A 20807-nucleotide genomic window follows, 5' to 3' on the forward strand; every position below is an offset into this window, starting at 1 on the left:
AGGAATAACATGGAGGACATGGGGAGATGGAGAGAAGTGAGTTGGGGAAATCGGAGGGGGAGATGAACCATGAGAGACTGTGGACTCTGAGAAACTGAGGGTTTTGGAGGGGAGGGGAGTGGGGGGTTGGGTGAACCTGGTGGTGGCATTATGGAGGGCACGTATTGCATGGAGCACTGGGTGTGGTGCATAAACGATGAATTCTGGAACACTGAAAAGCAATTTTTAAAAATAGATAAAAATTTTTTTAAAAATACAGGGAGCCATGAAAATAGGGAAACTCCACCATTAAGGAATGGAAAATCGGCATGGCCTTTCCAGAAATTCCAAAAGAGACTCTGTGATGAAGTGTACCGAGGAGGGAACCAGCCTGAAGAGAAGCGTGAGGACGAGAGGTGAGGTCCCCCCTAAGAACGGCCACTAGGACATACGCCAGGACTCTCTCCCTACCTTCACAGACTGTCATTGTAGGAGGCTGCCTCCTGACAAGAGTGCCAACCCCTACAAGACAGGAGTCACAACTTAAACTCACACTCCCCTCTCTCCTTCTTGCCTCCCTTCCGAGCTAGAGCACAGAGCACATTAATTCACTTGACTTTTGGCCTCAAAAAATGAAAAACAACAGCCAGGTCATCTTGCCAATTTATCCTATACGTCTGCCGCTGAAGACCTTCAGTTTTTCCATTTATCCTATACGTCTCTATTTTCCATTAATCCTATACGTCTGCCGCTGAAGACCTTCAGTTTTTCCATTTATCCTATACGTCTCTATTTTCCATTTATCCTATACATCTGCCGCTGAAGACCTTCAGTTTTTCCTCCGTGGTCAGAGGAAACAGCCTACCTCCTTGGTGTGGCTGGGAAATCAGCCAATTTCTTGCTAGGTACAGCCCAAGGCAGACGGTGGGAAGTCACAAGGATAAAATCACCAGTTGCCTACTGGTAAAGCTAGTAAAGGTGCTGAAGGAACTCCTTACGCTGAACACCTAAAAACATTGTTAACCCCGTGCTCTTGCGGAGCCGAGCTAAAACGGCCTCGTGAAGGAAGGGGGAAGAAAGGAGGAAAGCAGGGAGGGAAGGAGGAGATTCGTTCCTGAAGGGCATTCCGGGGATTCTGCCGGACTGCCTCTGACACAGCCACTTCCCAACGGTCGGGGAGACTGGGGAGCCGTGGGAGAGCCGCGCTCATGTCCGCCCTGCAGAGCGGGGCCTCCGCACCTCTGGCGCCGGATCTCCTCTTCCTCCACTCTCCTGCGGAGCTCTCTGACATCGGTAGCCACCTGGATATTCGTCACCAACTCAGTGCCACAGAGCAGCAGTTTATTCAATTTCTGAAAACGAAGAATTTATGAAGTTAGAGGGGCGCCTGGGTGGCTCAGTCGGTGAAGCGTCTGCCTTCGGCTCAGGTCCTGATCCCGGGGTCCTGAGATCGAGACCCACATCGCTTCGGAATCCCTGCTCAGCGGGGGAGCCTGCCTCTCCCTCTCCCTCCCCCGACCCCCATTCATGGTCTCTCTCGCCTCTCTCTCTCTCTCTCTCTGAAATAAATAAAATCTTAAAAAAAAAAAAGAATTTATTAAGTTAGAAACCTTTTGCACAGCTGTCTATAGCTGTTCTATCCAGCCAAGCGGGAATCAAAAGCAACCTTAAGATCCTTAAGAGTAAAAAAAAAAAAAAAAAAAAGATCCTTAAGAGTAACATGTACTTGACAATCCCTTTCCATCAGGATATTGGGGGTGTGATATCACAGCTTATGATTTAATAGCACATGTGATTCTGGAGGGGTACTGTGGCTTATTCTCGTTAGACTAGGGACCAGCTGGCTAGCACACTGGCAGGTACCCAAGGCACATCTCAGCACTCGCCCCTAGACCCCCCAAGCGACTGACACCACCAGGCACTTTTCTGAGAATTCAGTGGGAGAGGTGAGGTAGAGACAATGGCGACCATCCTCCCACATCCATTCCCTCCTCCTCTCCGAGTAACAGGATCCCCAGTTTTAGCTGGACATTGGACCTACCAAGATGGATAAACTTCCCAAACTCCTTGGCAGCTAGAATACAGTCTGATCGACAGAACCTGAGCAGAAGTGATGTGTGCCCCTTCTGACTCATGCATTGAAGGGAAAAGGCCTGTCCTCTGCTGCCGCATCTCCCCCCTTCTCCGGGGCCAGCGTGTGGTGCTCTGGTATGACACGGTGAGCACATGCAGTCACCGAAGGAATGGCAGAAGGAGATGAGGTCCCCGACATCAAGGAGCTGCCGCATCAGCCCTGGACAGTGTCCTGATGCTCTGAACTACTAAGGAAGCCAGAGGAATAAGCTTCTATGTTGTTTAAGCTACTGTTACATGGCGTCTTCTGTTCCAGACACTGGGGCTCCACCGCTGCCTCCCTTAATAGCTCAACAATTTTGCTATTGGTGTCCCAATTCTAAATCCCTCTTTGGGGGTGCCTGGGTGGCTCAGTTGGTTAAGCATCTGCCTTTGACTCAGGTCATGATCTTGGGGTCCTGGGATCGAGCCCCACATCAGGCTCTCTGCTCAGTAGAGAGTCTGCGTCCCCCTCTGCGCTCCCCCATCTCATGTGCTCATGCTCCTGCTCTCTTTCTCTCTTAAATAAATAAAATCTTGAATAAATAAGTAAATAAATAAATAAATAAATCCCTCCTTGAATTCCACATCAGTGTCTTCACTCCTGACCTTTGGGTGATGACAGGATTTCAACCAAAAATTCAGGTACCCTTAGGCTGTGCCTACATTTTTCTAAGTCTGTTTTGGAACTTAAAAATTCTCCGGCTCTCGGACTGTTTCTGAACAAAGAACCTACGAGCTTCTCCATACGAAGGAGTCACTGAAACAATCAGAGATTCTATTTCATCTCGCCCTCCTAAAGACACTTGGAAATGCAGTTTTAAAGAATACAGAATGGAAGCCTTAACCCCGATATCCAGAGGTACGCCAGAATTTTTTTTTAAATGGCCACAGTTGTAGCACTTGTACCAAATGGTTTTACATGCCTAAGAAAGTAAAGGCTTTCCAGTAGTTTTTGAACAGTTATCTATTTTCTGCTCAGACAATGCAAACATCAGAAATTTGTGAATCAAGTATTTCAGACTCAAAGGAAAACTGAAAATGTTACAGTCACCAACAGACCAACAGACACAGGAAAAGATAAAACTGTTGTTTTCAGATATGATTACATATGTAAAAAAAAATAAACACACAAACAAAAGAGACCGCAGAATAACTATTAGAATTGACAAGAGAATTTGACAAAATTGCGAATATCAGGTCACTATACAAAAAACCATTTGTACTTTTATATATAAGCAAAAAAACACTTAGAGCCTCAACACAAAGTGTAAGACATTGTTTTTGTTTTTGTTTTGTTAACATATAATGTATTATTTGTTCCAGGGCTACAGGTCTGCAAATCATCAGTCTTACACAATTTAGCATAAGACATTGTTGATAAAACTAAAGAATACCTAAATAAGTGGAGGGATATTTTATACTCATGGATTGTAAATCTCATCGTTGGTAAGATATTAATTCTTTCCTAAATTGATCTATAGGTTCAATCTGACTTCAATTAAAGTGCCAGGAGGGGACACCTGGGTGGCTCGTGGGTTAAGTGGCTGACTCTTGATTTCAGTTCAGGTCATGATCTCGGGGTCCTGGGACTGACCCCCACATCAGGCTCCACACCTGGGGGGAGTCTGCTTGAGGACTTTCTCCCTCTGCTTCCCCTTCCCCCCCAACCCCCTCCCCCAATACACACCACAGTTCTCTCTCTAGAATATATAAATAAAACTTTTAAAAATCCCAGCAGGCTTTTTGGAGGAAACTGACAAACTGACTGTAAAATTTATATGGACATGAAAAAGGTCAAGGATAGCCAAGACAATTTGAAGAATCACAAACTTAGAGGACCTATTCCACCAGATGTCAAGACCTATCATAAGGCTACAGTAGTTAAAATAGTGTGGAACTGGTGTAAAGTCAGACAAGTAGAACAATAAAACAGAACAGAGAATCCAGAAACAAATCCACATATGTGATCACCTGACTCACAACAAAGGTGTATTGCAGTGCAGTGGGGGAAAGGATGATCCTTCCAATAAACGGTGCTGGTTCAATTAAAAATCCATATACAACACAGCATCCTTGAACCTTACCTTTACACCAGCCACAAAAATCAATTCAAGATAGACTACAGACCAAAATGTACATGATACAAAAATAAAGCTTCTAAGAGAAAACTTGGAAGAATATCTTTATAAAACTGGAGCAAGATTAAATAGGAAACAAAAGAATCACCAAGTAAAAATGATTGATAAGGGGTGGGGCCAAGGACAGTGGCCCTTCCTGTCAAAGTCTTATGGTAGAACCAGTTATTAATATCTTGATATTAAAGAAGGCAGCATTTGGTTTTTATACATTTTATACATTTCTTTTCTATGCCAACACTTTACAGGACTTAAGTCATAAGTGAAAGGAAGCTTGAACAGCTGCTAATGATGGGGCGCCTGAGTGGCTCAGTGGATTAAAGCCTCTGCCTTTGGCTCAGTTCATGATCCCAGGGTCCCGGGATCGAGTCCCACATCAGGCTCTCTGCTCAGTGGAGCCTGCTTCCCTTCCTCTCTCTCTGCCTGCCTCTCTGCCTCATTGTGATCTCTTTCTGTCAAATAAATAAATAAAATCTTAAAAAAAGAAAAGAAAAGAAAAGAAAAGCTGCTAATGAAAGCAACATTATCTCTTCGGGTTCACACTCAAAGAGTGCTCCAGATGAACCCTGTATCAATATTTTCAAGACCATAGCAGTATAAACTATATCAGAGGGTTCCAGATTATATACAATATCCTTTTGATCCTACCCAGCCATGCTCAGAGATGATCGACATTTCGACAAAGTGACCCCAGTACAGACAGGAGGCAGGACACATCAACGTCACAGTGAGCACCAGATGGGGACCAAGAACACACCGCAGCTCAGTGTTCTTCCCACCACCGTAAGGTATCTTATCTTTGACCCAGTACCGTACAATTCACTCAGGTGTCTCTGTAGATCTCTTTGCTCTATAATGACATTTCAGTAACTTGAGTATTTTTTTTCTCGCAGTAAGTGTACTTCAACTTCTCCAGAAATGCTCTCTCTCCTCTCTGCTTTTATAAGTCCTACCTATTTTTCCAAGATGCAGCTCAAATCCCACTTTCTCCATGTAACCTTTCCCCATCAGGCCCGCTTGGGCAGCCCTTTTCTTTCCCTCAATTCCTACCATCCCGCTGCCCTAGGATATTCATTTAACAGTTAATTAAATGCAGCACTTTGCCAGTCCTGCTTGCTGTTTGGGAGTGTTGTTCATTCTTCCTGCACCTGTTGTTCCAAGTCCTTTATTAAACATTCCAGGAGCCCTGGCATTGCCATGGGACAGCAATCGATGACTTTCTTTTTAGTGGTTATTGAGTACAAGCCCTGCACTATCCACAGGTATACGCAGAGGCTCTTGCTCTCACGGAGCTTACAGCTCTGCTGGGGACATGCAGGCACACACACTGGAAGTCCTACAAGGGAGAAAACGTCTAAAATGAAACACATGGCACAGAGAAGTACCCGGTGTGTGAATTAAAGGAGCCTGGGCTGCGAAGAAATCATGGCCTTGCAGTCCCCTCGAGTTGGGACTTGAGATGGCCTTGATGGAAGACATCCTGACGAGAGGAGAGAAGACGGAGGTAGAGGACAGCGGGGAGGAGGGGAAGGGAGGACTGGCACCCTGGAAGATAAGAGGCGCGGAACAGGACGCGCAGAGCCCCCACTGGAGGTGAGTGAGCAGATCGGCCAAGCCAGAGTGAAGGCCCAAGGTGGGTATCGGCGGGAGGGAAGACTGACGTTAGGACAGAAACAGAAGGCCTTGAATGGGCAGCATAAACATCCTGACTTGTGCTAATGAACAGCTCACAGGATGAAATGAAAGCTCACTCCTAGACAGCTCTCAAAATGGGAAAGATTCAAATTCGCTTCTGCCTAACTAAAGGCAGGAACACGCAATCCCTCTTGAGAGTCTTCTGGTCTAAGTATGAAAACCATGACCTCACACCCAGCTAGCGTCCCTGGCTGATAGGACCATACGCCACCCAGCTCATACCAGTCTGCTTTCTTCTTTCTGCTTGTTGCTCTTGCTTTGATCTTCCTCACTCTCTTTCTTCCCATCTAAATATTCTCCAAGTGCTTCCCTGTGATGGGAGAAAGTAGAGAAGCTAAAGTTATTTCTAGTATGTGGATTCTATATTTAGAGTTTCCATAGTGCATCATACTATATATGAAAATACATCCCATATGGATAAAAATTTCAATATTAAAAAACACAATCATAAGAACACTATAAGTAAATACAGGAGAAAACCCATCTTAGAATAAGACCAAAGCTAGAAAAAACAATAAAAATATTGAGAGACTTTACTTCTTAAAATTTAAAACTCTTCTCCTTGATTCAAGGGATAAACTCATAAAAGATACTTGACAAAATTTTGCCATCTAGAAAAGAGAACAGACTCTTTCAAATCAATACAAAAAAGACAAAATAACAATTAGAAAAACTGGCAAAGGATGTGTGGACAGGCAATTTACAGGGGAAATACAACAGGCAAACAGACATTTGAAAATACGTTCAACTTCACATAGAACACAAGAAATGCAATTGAGAAGCCTGTAAGGTATCATTATTCTCCATACCAGATGAGAAGAGATTTAAAAGGTTGATAATGGGATGCCTGGGTTTTCTCAGTCAGTTAAGTGTCTGCCTTCGGCTCAGGACATGATCCCAGAGTCCTGGGATCGAGTCCTGCATTGGGCTCCTTGCTCAGAAGGGAGCCTGCTTCTCCCTCTGTCTGCCACTCCCTCCACTTGCGTGCTATCTCTTTCTCTCCAACAAATAAATAAAATCTCAAATATATAAATAAATAAATAGTTGATAACATCAGGCATGGGTGCCCAACTACTCACACCACACCACAGCCAGGGATGTGAAGTATAACAACCTGTCTATAAGGCGATTTGGGGGGCGCCCGGGTGGCTCAGTGGGTTAAAGCCTCTGCCTTTGGCTCAGGTCATGATCCCAGGGTCCTGGGATCGAGCCCTGTGTCGGGCTCTCTGCTCAACAGGGAGCCTGCTTCCCCCTCTCTCTCTCTCTGCCTGCCTCTCTGCCTATATGTGATCTGTCTGTCAAATTTAAAAAAAAAAAAATCTTAAAAAAAAAATTAAATAAAATAAAAAACTAAAATAAAATAAAAGGCGACTCGGCAAGGTTTATCACAAACTTAAATACGCCTCCCCTCTGACCCAACCTTCAAGAATTCCCTGCGGGAAGTACTTAGAGAAATCTGCTTGTGGATGATTATTACAGCACTGACTCTACTAGCAGAAGCATGGAAACATTCCTACACACATATTAACCCTCGCTAATACCCACCTGTTTCAGAGCTTACGAGACAACAACATAAGAAAAAATTGGAGTGGGGGGCACCTGGGTGAGTCAGTCGGTTAAGTGTCTGTCTGCCTTCAGCTCAGGTCATGATGCCTGGGTTCCGGGACCAAGTCCCGAGTCTGGACTCCCCACTCAACAGGGTGTCTGTTTCTCCCTCTCCCCTGCTCAAGCTCTCTCTGTCTCTCTCTCAAATAAGTAAATAAAATCTTTTTTAAAATAAAGAAAGAAACAAAATATTTTGTAGCCTATAGAAAGAATGATGTAATTTCTAGCAGTATACAAAGACATCCACGACAGTTAAGTAAAAAGAGCCAGTTGTAGAACAATATGGAAAGTATAATATACATTTTCTTTTGAAAATAGGCTTATATATACATGGGAATTTTTTGGAAGGACATATGACCACAGATGACAGTAGCTATTTAAGGAAAGGGAATTTAACTGAGGATTTCGATTCTGTTTATTTTTGCACAGCATGAATTTTACTAATAGCCTATATGTGTGTGTGTGTGTGGGGGGGTGTTAATCAGAAAATCAGACCAACGAAGAGGAGGTAACATAAGGTTCCAGATTATGGGTTTCTTTAGAGGATGCATGGGGGAATGACCCCACCGATCTCCATCTCATTTACAACACGGAGGCCCCGCTCCCCTCGGGCACAGAGTTAGCCCAAGGACTCCCAGGGCACGAGAAAAATGAAACCATCCTGTGGACCCCATCTGCAGTGCAACAAGCAGATCTCTCTGTCTCATTCTTTCTTGATTTCTTTCTAATACTGACTTCCATTTCCACTCCTTTTGTTCAAAATTCAGCTCTGCTCTACAGTGTTACAGCATTTTTGAAATGTGGAGTTGTTAGGTCCATGATCAAAGTAGCGAGACTGATACAAAGCGAAGGTCAAGCAAAGCTTTGTTTCGCACCAAGCATCGGGAATCCAGCCGAACATTCGGGGCTGCCTCTTACAGAGAGAGCGACCCTCCCAGCCTTACAGACTAACTTTTAAAGGGTAAAGGCCAAGTGGTTGAGCCTGGCCACACACAGGTGGCCAATGAGATTGTAACACACAGAGAAAGCTGCACAGTCATGCTCGGTCACACACGGGTGGCCAATTGAATTACGATTCACCCTATAGTAGATATTTGAACTAGCCTATCACCTTGGTCAGAACTGGCATCCAAAAGGCGGGGCCCACACTCCTTGGTAGCTAGGGAAACAGTATGCGCGCCCCACTGATTGGATGTCTCCACCTGGCCTGACTCGCCCTTGTATTTGGGCTCTATTACCTGGGACTGGTCAACCATATTTTACTACTTTCCCGGACTTGCTTTTAAGTAAGTCCTCTGGTGGGGTCAGTTTAAGTTTTACTGCATAAACAACAAAATGGCTGTTCAACTGAGATGGAGCCGCTCTGGCTAAATAGGCCCTTACAGAGTTGAGTTACTGCTCCCTGCCAACTCCAAGTCTAACGAAAACCCCATTTTCTTTCTTGTCATTTCATGCACTTCCATATTCTTATTCAATCTACTCCTGGCCATTGCTAAGAGAACTAAGTGTTCCGTTCCACTTGTCTTCCAAAGTTGCTGGGTTCATGGATCTCCCACTATCACACAAAATGCACTCACTCGTGCTCTTGACTTTCTACTTTGACCACCAATTCAGTAACCAACTCTATCTAAATAATCCTTCCAGTTGCTCCACTTCCTGGAGCAAAGACCAGTGCTTCAGAAAGAGAAAGAACTCTTATTAACCTAGTTTTCACTGGAACTCCATTGCTGCCTTTTACTTAGCATTTCTGACTTTCCTAGCACTGCCCTGTCCAAGGAAGGGAGCCACTGACCACCAGTGACCCATCCAAACTGAAATGTCCTATGAGTATAAAATAGACTACATGGATTTTTGAAGGCCTGGAATAAAAAACAAAGTAAAATACCTTGATATAATTGACACTGATTACATGTTAAAAGAAAATTTTTACATGTGGGTTAAATAAACGACAAAATTTAATTTCACCTGTTCTGTTTACTTTAACAGGGCTACTAGAAATTTTCTGCTTTGTTTCGTTTTGCTTGCTGACCTAGCATATTTTCCAAAGGAGTCAACTCCAAAGAGACTTCTCCCTCCTCAGGTTTACCTCAGTTTCAGGAAACTGCTTCCTTGGGGCTCCCACCCACGTGATCTCCTTGGAGCCGCCATCTTACTGAATACCCCACCTCCTGACCAAACAAAGTCCCTTCTCGGATTTAAAAAATTGGCACTTCATAGATTGTTTGGCTGGATTTCGGATTCGGGGTTGGCTATCATTTTCCTTCAGAATTTTGAGAGCATTGCTGCGGTATCTTCTACCTTCCAGTGTTGCTATTTCAAAACCTTGAAGTCACTGTGTTTCTTAATCCTTTCCTTGGATGTGACAGTTGTTCTCACTCCAGAAACTTATAGGCCCCTCTGGCTCTCCGGCCTCCTGAAACTCCTGTCTCAGCCCATCAGGCCAATGAGTCGTCTTCAAGTTTTAGCAAGCACTTTTAGCCCACATGATTGATTAACTAAACCTTTCTTTGTGTATCTATAGATTAGGCATTGCATTGTTTCCTCAAAAGCCTCGGTAAGAAACCCACTTGCACAACCTCCCCACTCCCCCACACACCCACAGGGCACAATACACAGCCTCTGAGCACCAGGATAATGTCTGTAGCTGGCACCACTGAGTCTTCCCGCAATCAAGAAAGGTTAAACACCATTGTGCTCCCCTTTTACTGATTAACTGCCCTAAAGTTTCTCCAAAAACCTTCAGGCAGATACATCAGAGTTGGTTTTTGGACAAGAGTGTGCCTTCTCCACAGATGGCCAGCCCTCTGAATAAAGCTCATATTCCTTTCCAATCAAAACTTGTCTCATGGGGCGCCTGGGTGGCTCAGTGGGTTAAAGCCTCTGCCTTTGGCTCGGGTCATGATTCCAGGCTCCTGGGATCGAGCCCCACATCGGGCTCTCTGCTCGGCGGGGAACCTGCTTCCCCCCTCTCTCTCTGCCTGCCTCTCTGCCTACTTGTGATCTCTGTCTGTCAAATTAATTAATTAATTTAAAAAAAAAAAAAAAAACCTCATCTCTTGAGTTTTTTTCAACTGGCATTTGGAGCAATGGGCAGCCAAACTTGGGTGTTTCAGTAATGCTCTGAACTTTCTCAATGGTGTGCCCGCGGGTGGGGCTTCTTTCCTCCACTGGGCTGAACATTTTCAGACTGGCGTTCCCCGCCCACCCCAGCCCAAGCAGGAAACTTCAGTTATGATCAATTTTTTTTGAATACTTCCAGTGATCATTTCCTCCCCTCTGTTCCCTCTGCCCTTTCTTTATGGATCTAGAAAAAAAAGAGTCTAGATCTACTGGACTGGTCCTCTAATTTCGAAAAATCTTTTTCTCTCCTTGCTTGTTTTTCTTTTTGCTCTACCTTCTAGGCGACTCCATGACCGTTATTTCCTAACCCTTCTACAGTTTTCCATTTCTACCATATTTTTTAATCTCCAAGAGCTCTATTTTGTTCTCTCACCACCCCCTTTAACAGCATCTTATTCTTGTTCTGTGGTTGCAATATCATTTCTTTTTTTCTCCAAGGATCGTCTGAATGATAGCCATTTTGATGTAGTACTGTTGTCTTTTTTCCCTACATAGTCTCAAGTTCCTCTAAGTTACTTTTTGCTGTGTGTTCATTTTGGTGTCTACCTTTCGTGATAAAGACTTTCCTCAGACGTCTAGAAATCCTTGGCTACAAGAGCTGGGGGCGCCTGGGTGGCTCAGTGGGTTAAGCCTCTGCCTTTGGCTCAGGTCCTGATCCCAGGGTCCTGGGATTGAGCCCTGAATCGGGCTCTCTGCTCGGCAGGGAGCCTGCTTCCCCTTCTCTCTGCCCGCCTGTCTGTCTACTTGGGATCTCAATCTGTCAAAAAAAAAAAAAAAAGAAAAGAAAAGAGAAAAAGAAAAAAAGACTGGAGAGCTGAAGGAAGTTCTGAATGCAAGGGTGCAGCTTGACAACAATGAACTTCAGCACAGGACCATCTACTTGGATCGCCTGGTGCGCAACTCTGAACGTCGGTGTCTTTAAATCCTTCCTTGGCAGCTGGTCAAATTTTCCAGAGAGACTTCAGTCTCCTGCCTGTGTGCGAAGCTCCAACTTGCCCATATTTCCTGAACAGCCAGAAGGACTACAAGGTCTCAGTGGCAGTGTGCCTGTGGCCACTGTGTTTTTAGTACAGTGTTTCTGCCTCGTCTCTGCCCAGCACCCCTCAAACTGTAGATCCTCTAATTTACTTCCTCCAAACCTCCCATCTTTTGTGCAAGGTGGGGAAAAGGTTCCTGGCATCCAACTATTTTCCTGACTTTAGTGCCCTTCTTCATCTCTACTTCCACTTGAACCTGATGCTTCCGATTTCCTGGTGTTTTGCAGATTTACTGCAGAGTAAATCAAGCGGCGGGCTCTCGGCTTTCCTCACTGCTGGTTTATATTTCCATAGTCTTGAATCTGCGAGACCATTTACCATCTGTCCTTATGCTTCCCAGCTTCCAAATGTTGTTGCTGTTGAGTCCCTTCTGTTTTGCTTGACTTTTTGGGTTTATGTCTTTTTTATTTAATCCCTTTAAATGTCACGCTAATGGAGTTTTGATAGAGATCCAAGATAAATGTATGTGTTCCATCTGCCATCCTTACACTGGAGTCACATCTCCAGGAATTTCAAACTTCAACTGAGATGGTAGAGACTGGGATTCTCAGGAGCTTTAGCCTATTAAACCCATTCTTTATTTTTATTTGACATTTGATTCTATTAACAGCTTCTTCTCTAAAACTACACCTCAATGGCATACTGAGGCCCCAGCACTTAGGGTGGTGGGCACCAGAGGCAATCAAGGGGGCTACAGATCATTTAAAAATGATACAGTGTGGGGTGCCTGGGTGGCTCAGTGGGTTAAAGCCTCTGCCTTCGGCTCAGGTCATGATCCCAGAGTCCTGGGATCGAGCCCGGCATTGGGCTCTCTGCTCAGCGGGGAGCCTGCTTCCTTCTCTCTCTGCCCACCTCTCTGCCTACTTGTGATTTCTCTCTGTCAAATAAATAAATAAAATCTTTAAAAAAAAAAAAAAAACAAAACATTGGACTCTGAAAAACAATCTAAGGGTTTTGACGGGACGGGGGTGGGAGATTGGGGGAGCTAGGTGGTGGGTATTATGGAGGGCACGTATTGTATGGAGCACTGGGTGTGGTGCAAAAAACAATGAATTCTGTTACGCTGAAGATATATATATATATATATATATATATATATATATATATAATGAAAAATAAATAAAATAAAATAAAAATGATACAGTGGACTAAAAGTCTGTCTGTGTATTACTATTAACATGTGCCAACAACAAAACAAGGTCAGTGACAGAACACTCCTTTCTGAAAAAAATCTGTTAATCTAAGTTCTAAACAATTTCTACAGCTACTGTTAATCTTTTAATAATATGTATGGGGCACCTGGCGGGCTCAGTTGGAAGAACATGAGACTCTTGATCTCAGGGTTGTGAGTTCGAGCCCCACGTTGACTATAGAGATTACTTTGAAAAAAATCTTAAGGAAAAAAACATGTATGTAGGCTTCGATGCAGCAACTTTCTATGTCTTATCCTTTAACAAGGAAGTTAATTCAGAGAACACGAAGAATACAGTTGGCCTGTGACACACACAGACTAAGCTGCACACACGTGTTCTAAGGGTATGTTTAAAACGGCTCGTCGTCCCAGCTCAGTTAGGCACAGGGTAAATCCCCAACCGTCAAGGTACTACATCTCCCAGCACAAGAGGGATTTGATATATGAGGCTCCTGGGTAGCTCAGTCAGTTGGGCGTCTGCCTTCAGCTCAGGTTGTGATCTCAGGGTCCTGGGATGGAGCCCTGTGTCAGGCTCTCGGCTTGGTGAGTCTGCTTCTCTCCCTCTCCCTCTCCTTTTGTGCTCTCTCTTTCTCTATCTCTCAAATAAATATGTAAAATCTTAAAAGAAAAAAAAAAAAAGAGGGATTTGACATGAACAACAGCCCAGCTATTGAAAACATGAAGAAGCTGAACTCTGTTTAGTTCAGTTCTGTCGTTCTACATGTAATCATTCTCTAAACCTCACAGAATTCTTTTGGAAACACTTCTTCATGTTTTTCCTTCCTTTCCCACCCAAAAATACAGTAATGTAATTAAAAGGTATCGATCTGTCCCTGTTTTCTTATTCCATATTGTAAATTTTATTTTAAAATTTTTTTTCATTGGCCTGGTTACCTAAACAAAGTTCATAGAAGAAAACACTCTCCTTTTCAGGCTATTATTATTTTTAAAACTCCCCAGCTCAGGGTGTTAAATTCATCGGGTCCACCTCTCTACCTTGCATATTCATTTTCCCAGCAGCACCACTGGCCACTGATGGCATCTTTAGATCACGGAGATAATCCTCTGTCGGTGTTCCCTTTTCTCTCTGTTTCTCAACGCACAGCTTTCCTAGGGCTTGGCGTGAGTTCTCCTCTCATCTTTTTATCCTCTTTTCCAGTGTAAGTCAATCCTTTCCTATGGTTTTCAATACAATCATAATGCTGTTGACCCTCTGCACTGACCTCTCTAATCCAGAATTCTCTTCTGAGTTTCAGACCCATATCCAACTGCCTAATAGATATGTCAGTTTTAATGTCTTCCAAAATCCAACTTCATTTAATATGTCCAAAGCCAAATTCTCTGAGTTCCAAATCCTGCTGCCTCACTTCCCCCCATAGCTTTATCGTTTCAGTACAAGGCACTACCACCTACCCAGCTGTTCTAGCCATTGTTGCATTTTCCCTGTTTTCCACCAGCATATCCCCAATCAGAAAATCCAGGCAGTTGAAGCTCTAACACATGTCTTGAGCACATCTGCTTTCTCTCCAATCCTACCAGACCAACTTCATCCCTCACCCAGACCAATGCAACGGCTTCCTAACTGCTCTCCTCAATTACACTTCTGGCTTCTCCAAGCCCTTCCATCAAAGAGCAATCAGAGTGATCTCAACATACTTAGGAATTTGAGAAACTCCCACATTAAGTCCTTGGCCTATGGGTAAGAGCTATCATGACAGGGAAGGCCGAATGGATGTCACCCTTAAGGGGGGGGGGGATTAGTGTCACCCTTAAGGATGTCAAGGATACAGGAGGGGTGATCCCGATCAAGTCTCCATTTAGATCACCACTCTGGTCCCTGCAAAAACATTTTGCATCACATTTTGCATTCACATTTACATCCGACAGATGATAATGTTTACTCGTATAACCCAAACACTTACAGGGTCACGTTAATTCTCTTGATCTCAGTTAAAATATAGTCTGAAGAGATAAGGACCATCTGGATATCCCGCAGAACAACATCACATTGATTCATTACATCAGATTGGCCTGTAAGCCAAATATGACCCACTGATTTTTGTAGGGCTCACAAGCAAAGAATGGTTTTTACACTTTTTAAATGGTTAAAAAAAAAATCAGATGACTAAGCAGAGCACAGAGGATTTTTAGGACAATGAAACTATTCTGTATGATACCATAATAGTGGACACATGTCATTACATTTGTCAAAATCCATAGAACACCAAGAGTGAATCATGATGTAAACTATGAACGTAGGGTGATGATGTGTCAATTCAGTTTCATCATTTGTTACAAATGTGCCACTCTGGAGGATGTTGATAGCGGGACAGGCTGCGCATACGTGGGGGCAGGTAGTGGACTGGGAAATCTCTGTACTTTCCACTCAATTTTGCTGCAAACCTAAAATTTCTCTTAAAAAATGATCTCCGGGGGCACCTGGGTGACTCAGTGGGTTAATGCCTCTGTCTTCGGCTCAGCTCATGGTCCCAGGTTCCTGGGATTGAGCCCCACATTGGGCTCTCTGCTCAGCAGGGAGCCTGCTTCTCTTCCTCTCTCTCTGCCTGCTTCTCTGCCTGCTTGTGATTTCTGTCTGTCAAATAAATAAAATCTTTTAAAAATGATCTCAGGAGATAAGATCAATATCTGAAGAATTTTTTGTGACATGTGAACATACTACATTCAAACTGCAGTGTCCATAAGTAAAGTTTTGTTGGAACACTGTCACACCTCTCTGGGCCCCTTGCATCCAAATGGCCAGCAGACAAGAAGTCACCATCTTGGTAGGGTGGCTGACCCTGGCCACCAGGGCAAGGTACAAGTGCTGTCACACAGAGAGGTGTTCAGGAATTCAGAAGATCATGCAGGTGCCTCTTGGTACATGACAGCCCACTGTGTCCGTGAACGGACAGGTGCAACAACCCTGGCCTGAGAAAGGTATGATTATCTTTCGGCTCACACACGGGGCCCGCCCGCCGCTCCTCTCAGAGCCTCCCGCCGGGGGAAAGCGCCCGCCTCGCCCCCGCCCTGCGTCGCGGGCACCCGGGGCTCCCCCGCTGAGGACCCGCCCAGACCGCCCGGCTCACCGCCTCCGGGCTTCTAGGCGCGCGGCGATGCGGAGGCGCCGGGCCTGGATCCGCTCCTGAGGGTTGTCAGAATTTATGGACGGCCCAAGAATCGGGGTGGACAAGTGTTCCTCCTCCTTCTCCTCCAGGACCCCCAGGGGTCCCGGCGGATTCATGACACGTGCCTCCCACCCCAAGCAGCTCCTCCTGGACCACCGCCAGACCGCCGCCGGTTGCTAAAAACAAGCCGTTGCCAGGGAGAGGCAGTCACCTGACTGGCAGCTGGAGTGCGCGCGCACACAGCACCTCAGGCCCCGCCCCCCGGTATTAGCGTGCCAGCTTGTGGTCTCTTTCCCGGGTAGATAATGGGACTCGAGCTCTACCTTCGCGGGGTGAAAATGACATCAGTTTCATAAAGTACTGTACAAATAGCGCCTAACATAATACCTAACATGCAGTAAGTGCACAACCAGTGTTTGCTGAGTGAAAGAAATGTACACAAGTGTATGCTCACTGCAGATATTTATAATATTAAAAAACTGTTATGACCCCAAAATGCATCAATAGGGAAACTGGTAAAGTTTTCAGGGGTTGGAAAACAAGGCGGTCGCTAAGAATGGATCTGACCTAGAAAGAGATAAAGATTAAATGAGAAAGAAGATGTAACACAATGTGTAGAATGTAAGCCAAGTTCTATTTGAAATGTATCTAGTATATAGGGAAGAAAAATTAACAGAAAATAAGGCTGATATCAAGGAAGTTACTGCCTGTGTTCTCTTTATAGTTTCAAATCTCACATTTAGGTCTTTAATCCATTTTGAAATTATTTTTGTGTACGGTGTTAAGAAAGTGGGCCATTTCCCGCCACATCATTTGTTAAAGAGACTTCTTTTTCCCACCAGATATTCTTTTCTGCTTTATTAGCTATTAATTACATATAGTTGTGAGTTCATTTCTGGGTTTTCTATTCTGTTCCACTGATCTCTGCGTCTTTTTTTCTGCCAGTATCATACTGTTTTGATCACTACGGCTTTGTACTATAACCTGGAAGTCTGGAATTGCGATGCCTCCAGCTTTGCTTTTCTTTTTCAAGGTTGCTTTGGCTATTCGGAGTCTTTTGTGGTTCCATACAAACTTGGGGATTGTTTGTTCTAGTTGTGTGAAAAATGCTGTTGGTATTTTGATGGGGATTGCATTAAATGTGTAGATTGTTATAGGTAGTATAGACAGTTAAACAATATTTGTTCTTTCAATCCATGAGCATATAATGTTTCCATTTCTTTGTGGTGTTTTCTATTTCTTTCATCAGTGTTTTATAGTTTTCAGAGTACAGATCTTTTACATCTTTGGTTTGGTTTATTCTTAGGCATCTTAGTATGTTTGACTCATTTGTAAATGGGATTGATTCCTCATTATTGGTGTACAGAAATGCAACAGATTTCTGGGGCACCTGGGTAGTTCAGTAAACATCTGACTCTTGATTTTAGCTAAGGTCATGGTATCAGGGGTGTGAGATCAAGCCCCATGTCGTGTTCTATGCTGGCATGGAACCTGCTTAAGAGTCTCTCTCCCTCTGTCTTTACCTCCACTCCCTCTCTTGAAAGAAAAGAAAGAGAGAGAGAGAGAGAAAGGAAAGAAAAGGCAGGCAGGCAACAGATTTCTATACATTGATTTTGTATCCTGTGTTGTATGCAAGTACACTATAATGTACACTTGAAACAAATAGTACACTGTATGTTAACTGACTGAAATTTAAACAAAAAAATAAAAAACAAAGGGATACATACACCCCGATGTTTATAGCAGAATTATCTACAATAGCCAGATTATGGAAACAGCCCAAGTGTCTGTTCCATTTACTGATGAATGGATAAAGATGGGGGAGATATATACAATGGAATATTACACAGCCATAGAAAAGGAATGAAATCTTGCTATTTGCGATGACATGGATGGAGCTCAAGAGTATTATGTCAGGAAGACAAATAACATATGAGTTCATTCATATGTGGAATTTAAGAAACAAAACAAGCCAAGGAAGGGAAAGAGAGAGAGGCAAACCAAGAAACAGACTCTTAACTATAAAGAACAAACTGATGGTCATCAGAGGGGAGGTCAGTGGAGTGATGGAGAAATAGATGATGGGGATTAAGGAGGGCACTTGTGATGAGCATGGGGTGTTGTATGCAAGCGTTGAATCACTATACTGTATACTGCATGTCCGCTAACCAGAATTCAAATAAAAACTTGGGGGAAATAAATAAAATGCAGAAATTGATTAATATCCATTGTTTCCCAAATTTACACTGCTTTAATAAAGTTTTTGATTTGGGAAAAAACCACAAAGTAGTTATGGCTGTGGGTCTATGGGTGGTTTTTATTTTCTATTCCAAAAAAACTTTACAAATAACACAAATCACTTTTGATGTAATAAAAAACAATAAAGTTTATTTTTTTAAAAGAGTGGTGACAGAGGTTCCTGAAGAGACTGCAGCAAGCAAATGTCACAGATAAGAGGGTTTTGGGGGTAGGTTGTAGGTGTAGGTCCAACTTGATAATTCACAAATATTGAGAGGCTGGTCCTCACTGGTAGGCAATGCCTCAAAACAAAAAGCAGAGATGCGGGGTGCCTGGATGGCTGAATTGTTAAGCCTCTGCCTTCGGCTCAGGTCATAATCCCAGGGTCCTGGGATCGAGCCCCGCATCAGCCTCTCTGCTCAGTGGGGAGCCTGGTTCTCCCACTCCCCCCTGCTTGTGTTCCGTCTCTCGCTGTGTCCCTGTCAAACAAATAAATAATATCTCTTAAAAAAAAAAAAAAAGCAGAATGCTTTGGAGAACTTACACTAATAAGCTCACGAAAGAAAGAGGATACCCTAATCTGAGCAGGAAACTACAACTGACATAAGCATGTGTATTTATGACCTGTGACTAGCACATATCTATGGCTGCTCTCCAAAGGAAATCAAACTATAACTGGCAAGTTTCTTGATGCTGTACGATTGACTGCAATGAACTCAGGCGCCCACAATGAGTATAACTTGCCACAAAGACCCAATAGTCCTTTCATCCCACCCCTGGGTAAGTATGGGATGATAAACGCAAACCCTTCTGGATATATGGGCTTCTTTTGCTATGCAACAGGCTTGCCATCTACCTTCAGTATATAGTCTTTTTCCAAGGAAATGATACACTGACTAGATTTTAGTCTATGAAGTCGTCACATACTTAATTCCACATCCATAAGATTACAGCAAATCATCTCATCAAACATTTACATAATTTCTTGGCTTATTCCTGTCTCCCAATTTGTGTGAATTTTACTAATAGATTCTCAGAAGGCAATCTTCTTTTATTCATTTCCAAGTTATTTTTGGAACTGCCTCACCCATCATCCTTATGTATTGACTACTAAAGGTACGAAGGATGGAACAGGGAAGGGAAGGAAGAAGGGGAGTCACGAGTAGGTCATAAGGCTTAGGGGAGAGTTCAAAGTTATTAGTAGAAACCAAGCACCTACCTTAGACCACACACTGTGCTAAATACCTCTTTGCATCATTCATAGCACATATGCGTGACTGCGGCAATATTACTAATCCCATTTTACAGGTGAAGAAACTGAGTCTCTGAAAAAAAAATAAGTAACTTGCTCCAGGTCAAAGCTTGCCAGGCCGAACATGACTAAGAAATGGTCATGGCATTAAAAGCTTGGGAGGTCTTGAGAAATTTTCAGAATGAAGGCAAAAACAAAAATGGAAGGAGCAGGTATCAAGTTTGCTTTAGGGGAACTTGCAAGCAAGGAGAAAAGATGAGAGCAGGAAGAAGAGCAGGACATTTTGGAAGCACGGCGGCTAGGCTGGGACAGGCCCGTGCTGCTTACCTAGGACACACCTGCGATGCCGTCAGGCACGGACTGGATGCTGGCGGTCTGCAGACACAAGGTTAGGGGTAACTGCTGGTGCGACCAAGAGGCTGGGAGGGCCAGGGGACTATGAGCACACTGCTGGACAGCCAGCCTGGGCTGCAATAGGGACTTACCCCTCGCCTTCTTTAAACCTCTTACAGGAAATAAATAAATAAATAAAAGTTAATGCCTGCTGCTATAAGTGGGGAGATCAATTCTGATGGAAAGACAGGAAATAGTCTCAGAAGCAATGTTAGGAAATATGAGGTTGTTCAACAAAGCTTATGATTCATACACTAACGTTCTATTGTACCAAGTGTGAGTCATTCAGTTCTTATGGAATTAGTCTGGAAAATTAACATTCTTTCTGTAGGAAAATGTTTTTTTTTTTTTAAAGATTTTATTTATTTATTTGACAGAGAGAAATCACAAGTAGATGGAGAGGCAGGCAGAGAGAGAGAGAGGGAAGCAGGCTCTCCACTGAGCAGAGAGCCCGATGTGGGACTCGATCCCAGGACTCCGAGATCATGACCTGAGCGGAAGGCAGCGGCTTAACCCACTGAGCCACCCAGGCGCCCCAGTAGGAAAATGTTTTTAAGTACGAGACAAGCACCTCACAAACTAACTTGAGTGTGACCCAGTATTATTATACACTGCCCAGTGCCCAGTTCTGGGGAAGTCAAGAGCAGGACACCATGAACCGCTGTTACTGCCACCTGCCTGGTACTCTGCTTTCTGAAACAGGGCCCAGGACTGCAGAACACCCGGGAGCAAGCAGGCTGGTGGTTATTTTTTTTTTTATTTTAAGAAATTTTATTTATTTGAGAGAGAGAGAATGAGTGGGAGGCAGGGCAGAGGGAGAAGCAGGTTCCCCACAGAGCAGGGAGACCCATGGCAGGGCTCGATCCCAGGACCCTGGAATCATGACCTTAGCCAAAAACAGACGCTTAACTAAGCCATCCA

At 43.9% G+C, this 20807-nt stretch overlaps 1 protein-coding gene across 2 annotated transcripts in view; it reads right to left on the minus strand.

Annotated features, from left to right (window-relative positions):
- The window catches only part of DRC1 (dynein regulatory complex subunit 1), a 42061-nt gene extending 25825 nt beyond the window's left edge, over positions 1-16236 (minus strand). For both annotated transcript variants that reach the window (XM_032353091.1, XM_032353090.1), the window contains exons 1-3: positions 15965-16236; positions 6147-6234; positions 1219-1331 (exon numbers count right to left, since the gene is read on the minus strand). In XM_032353091.1, coding sequence (XP_032208982.1) covers positions 1219-1331; positions 6147-6234; positions 15965-16119 — 356 coding nt within the window. In that variant the 5' untranslated portion in view covers positions 16120-16236. The remainder of the gene's footprint in view (positions 1-1218; positions 1332-6146; positions 6235-15964) is intronic.
- Between the last annotated feature and the right edge of the window lie 4571 nt (positions 16237-20807).

This window comes from Mustela erminea, chromosome 7, assembly GCF_009829155.1.
Source record: "Mustela erminea isolate mMusErm1 chromosome 7, mMusErm1.Pri, whole genome shotgun sequence".
NCBI lineage: Eukaryota > Metazoa > Chordata > Mammalia > Carnivora > Mustelidae > Mustela > Mustela erminea.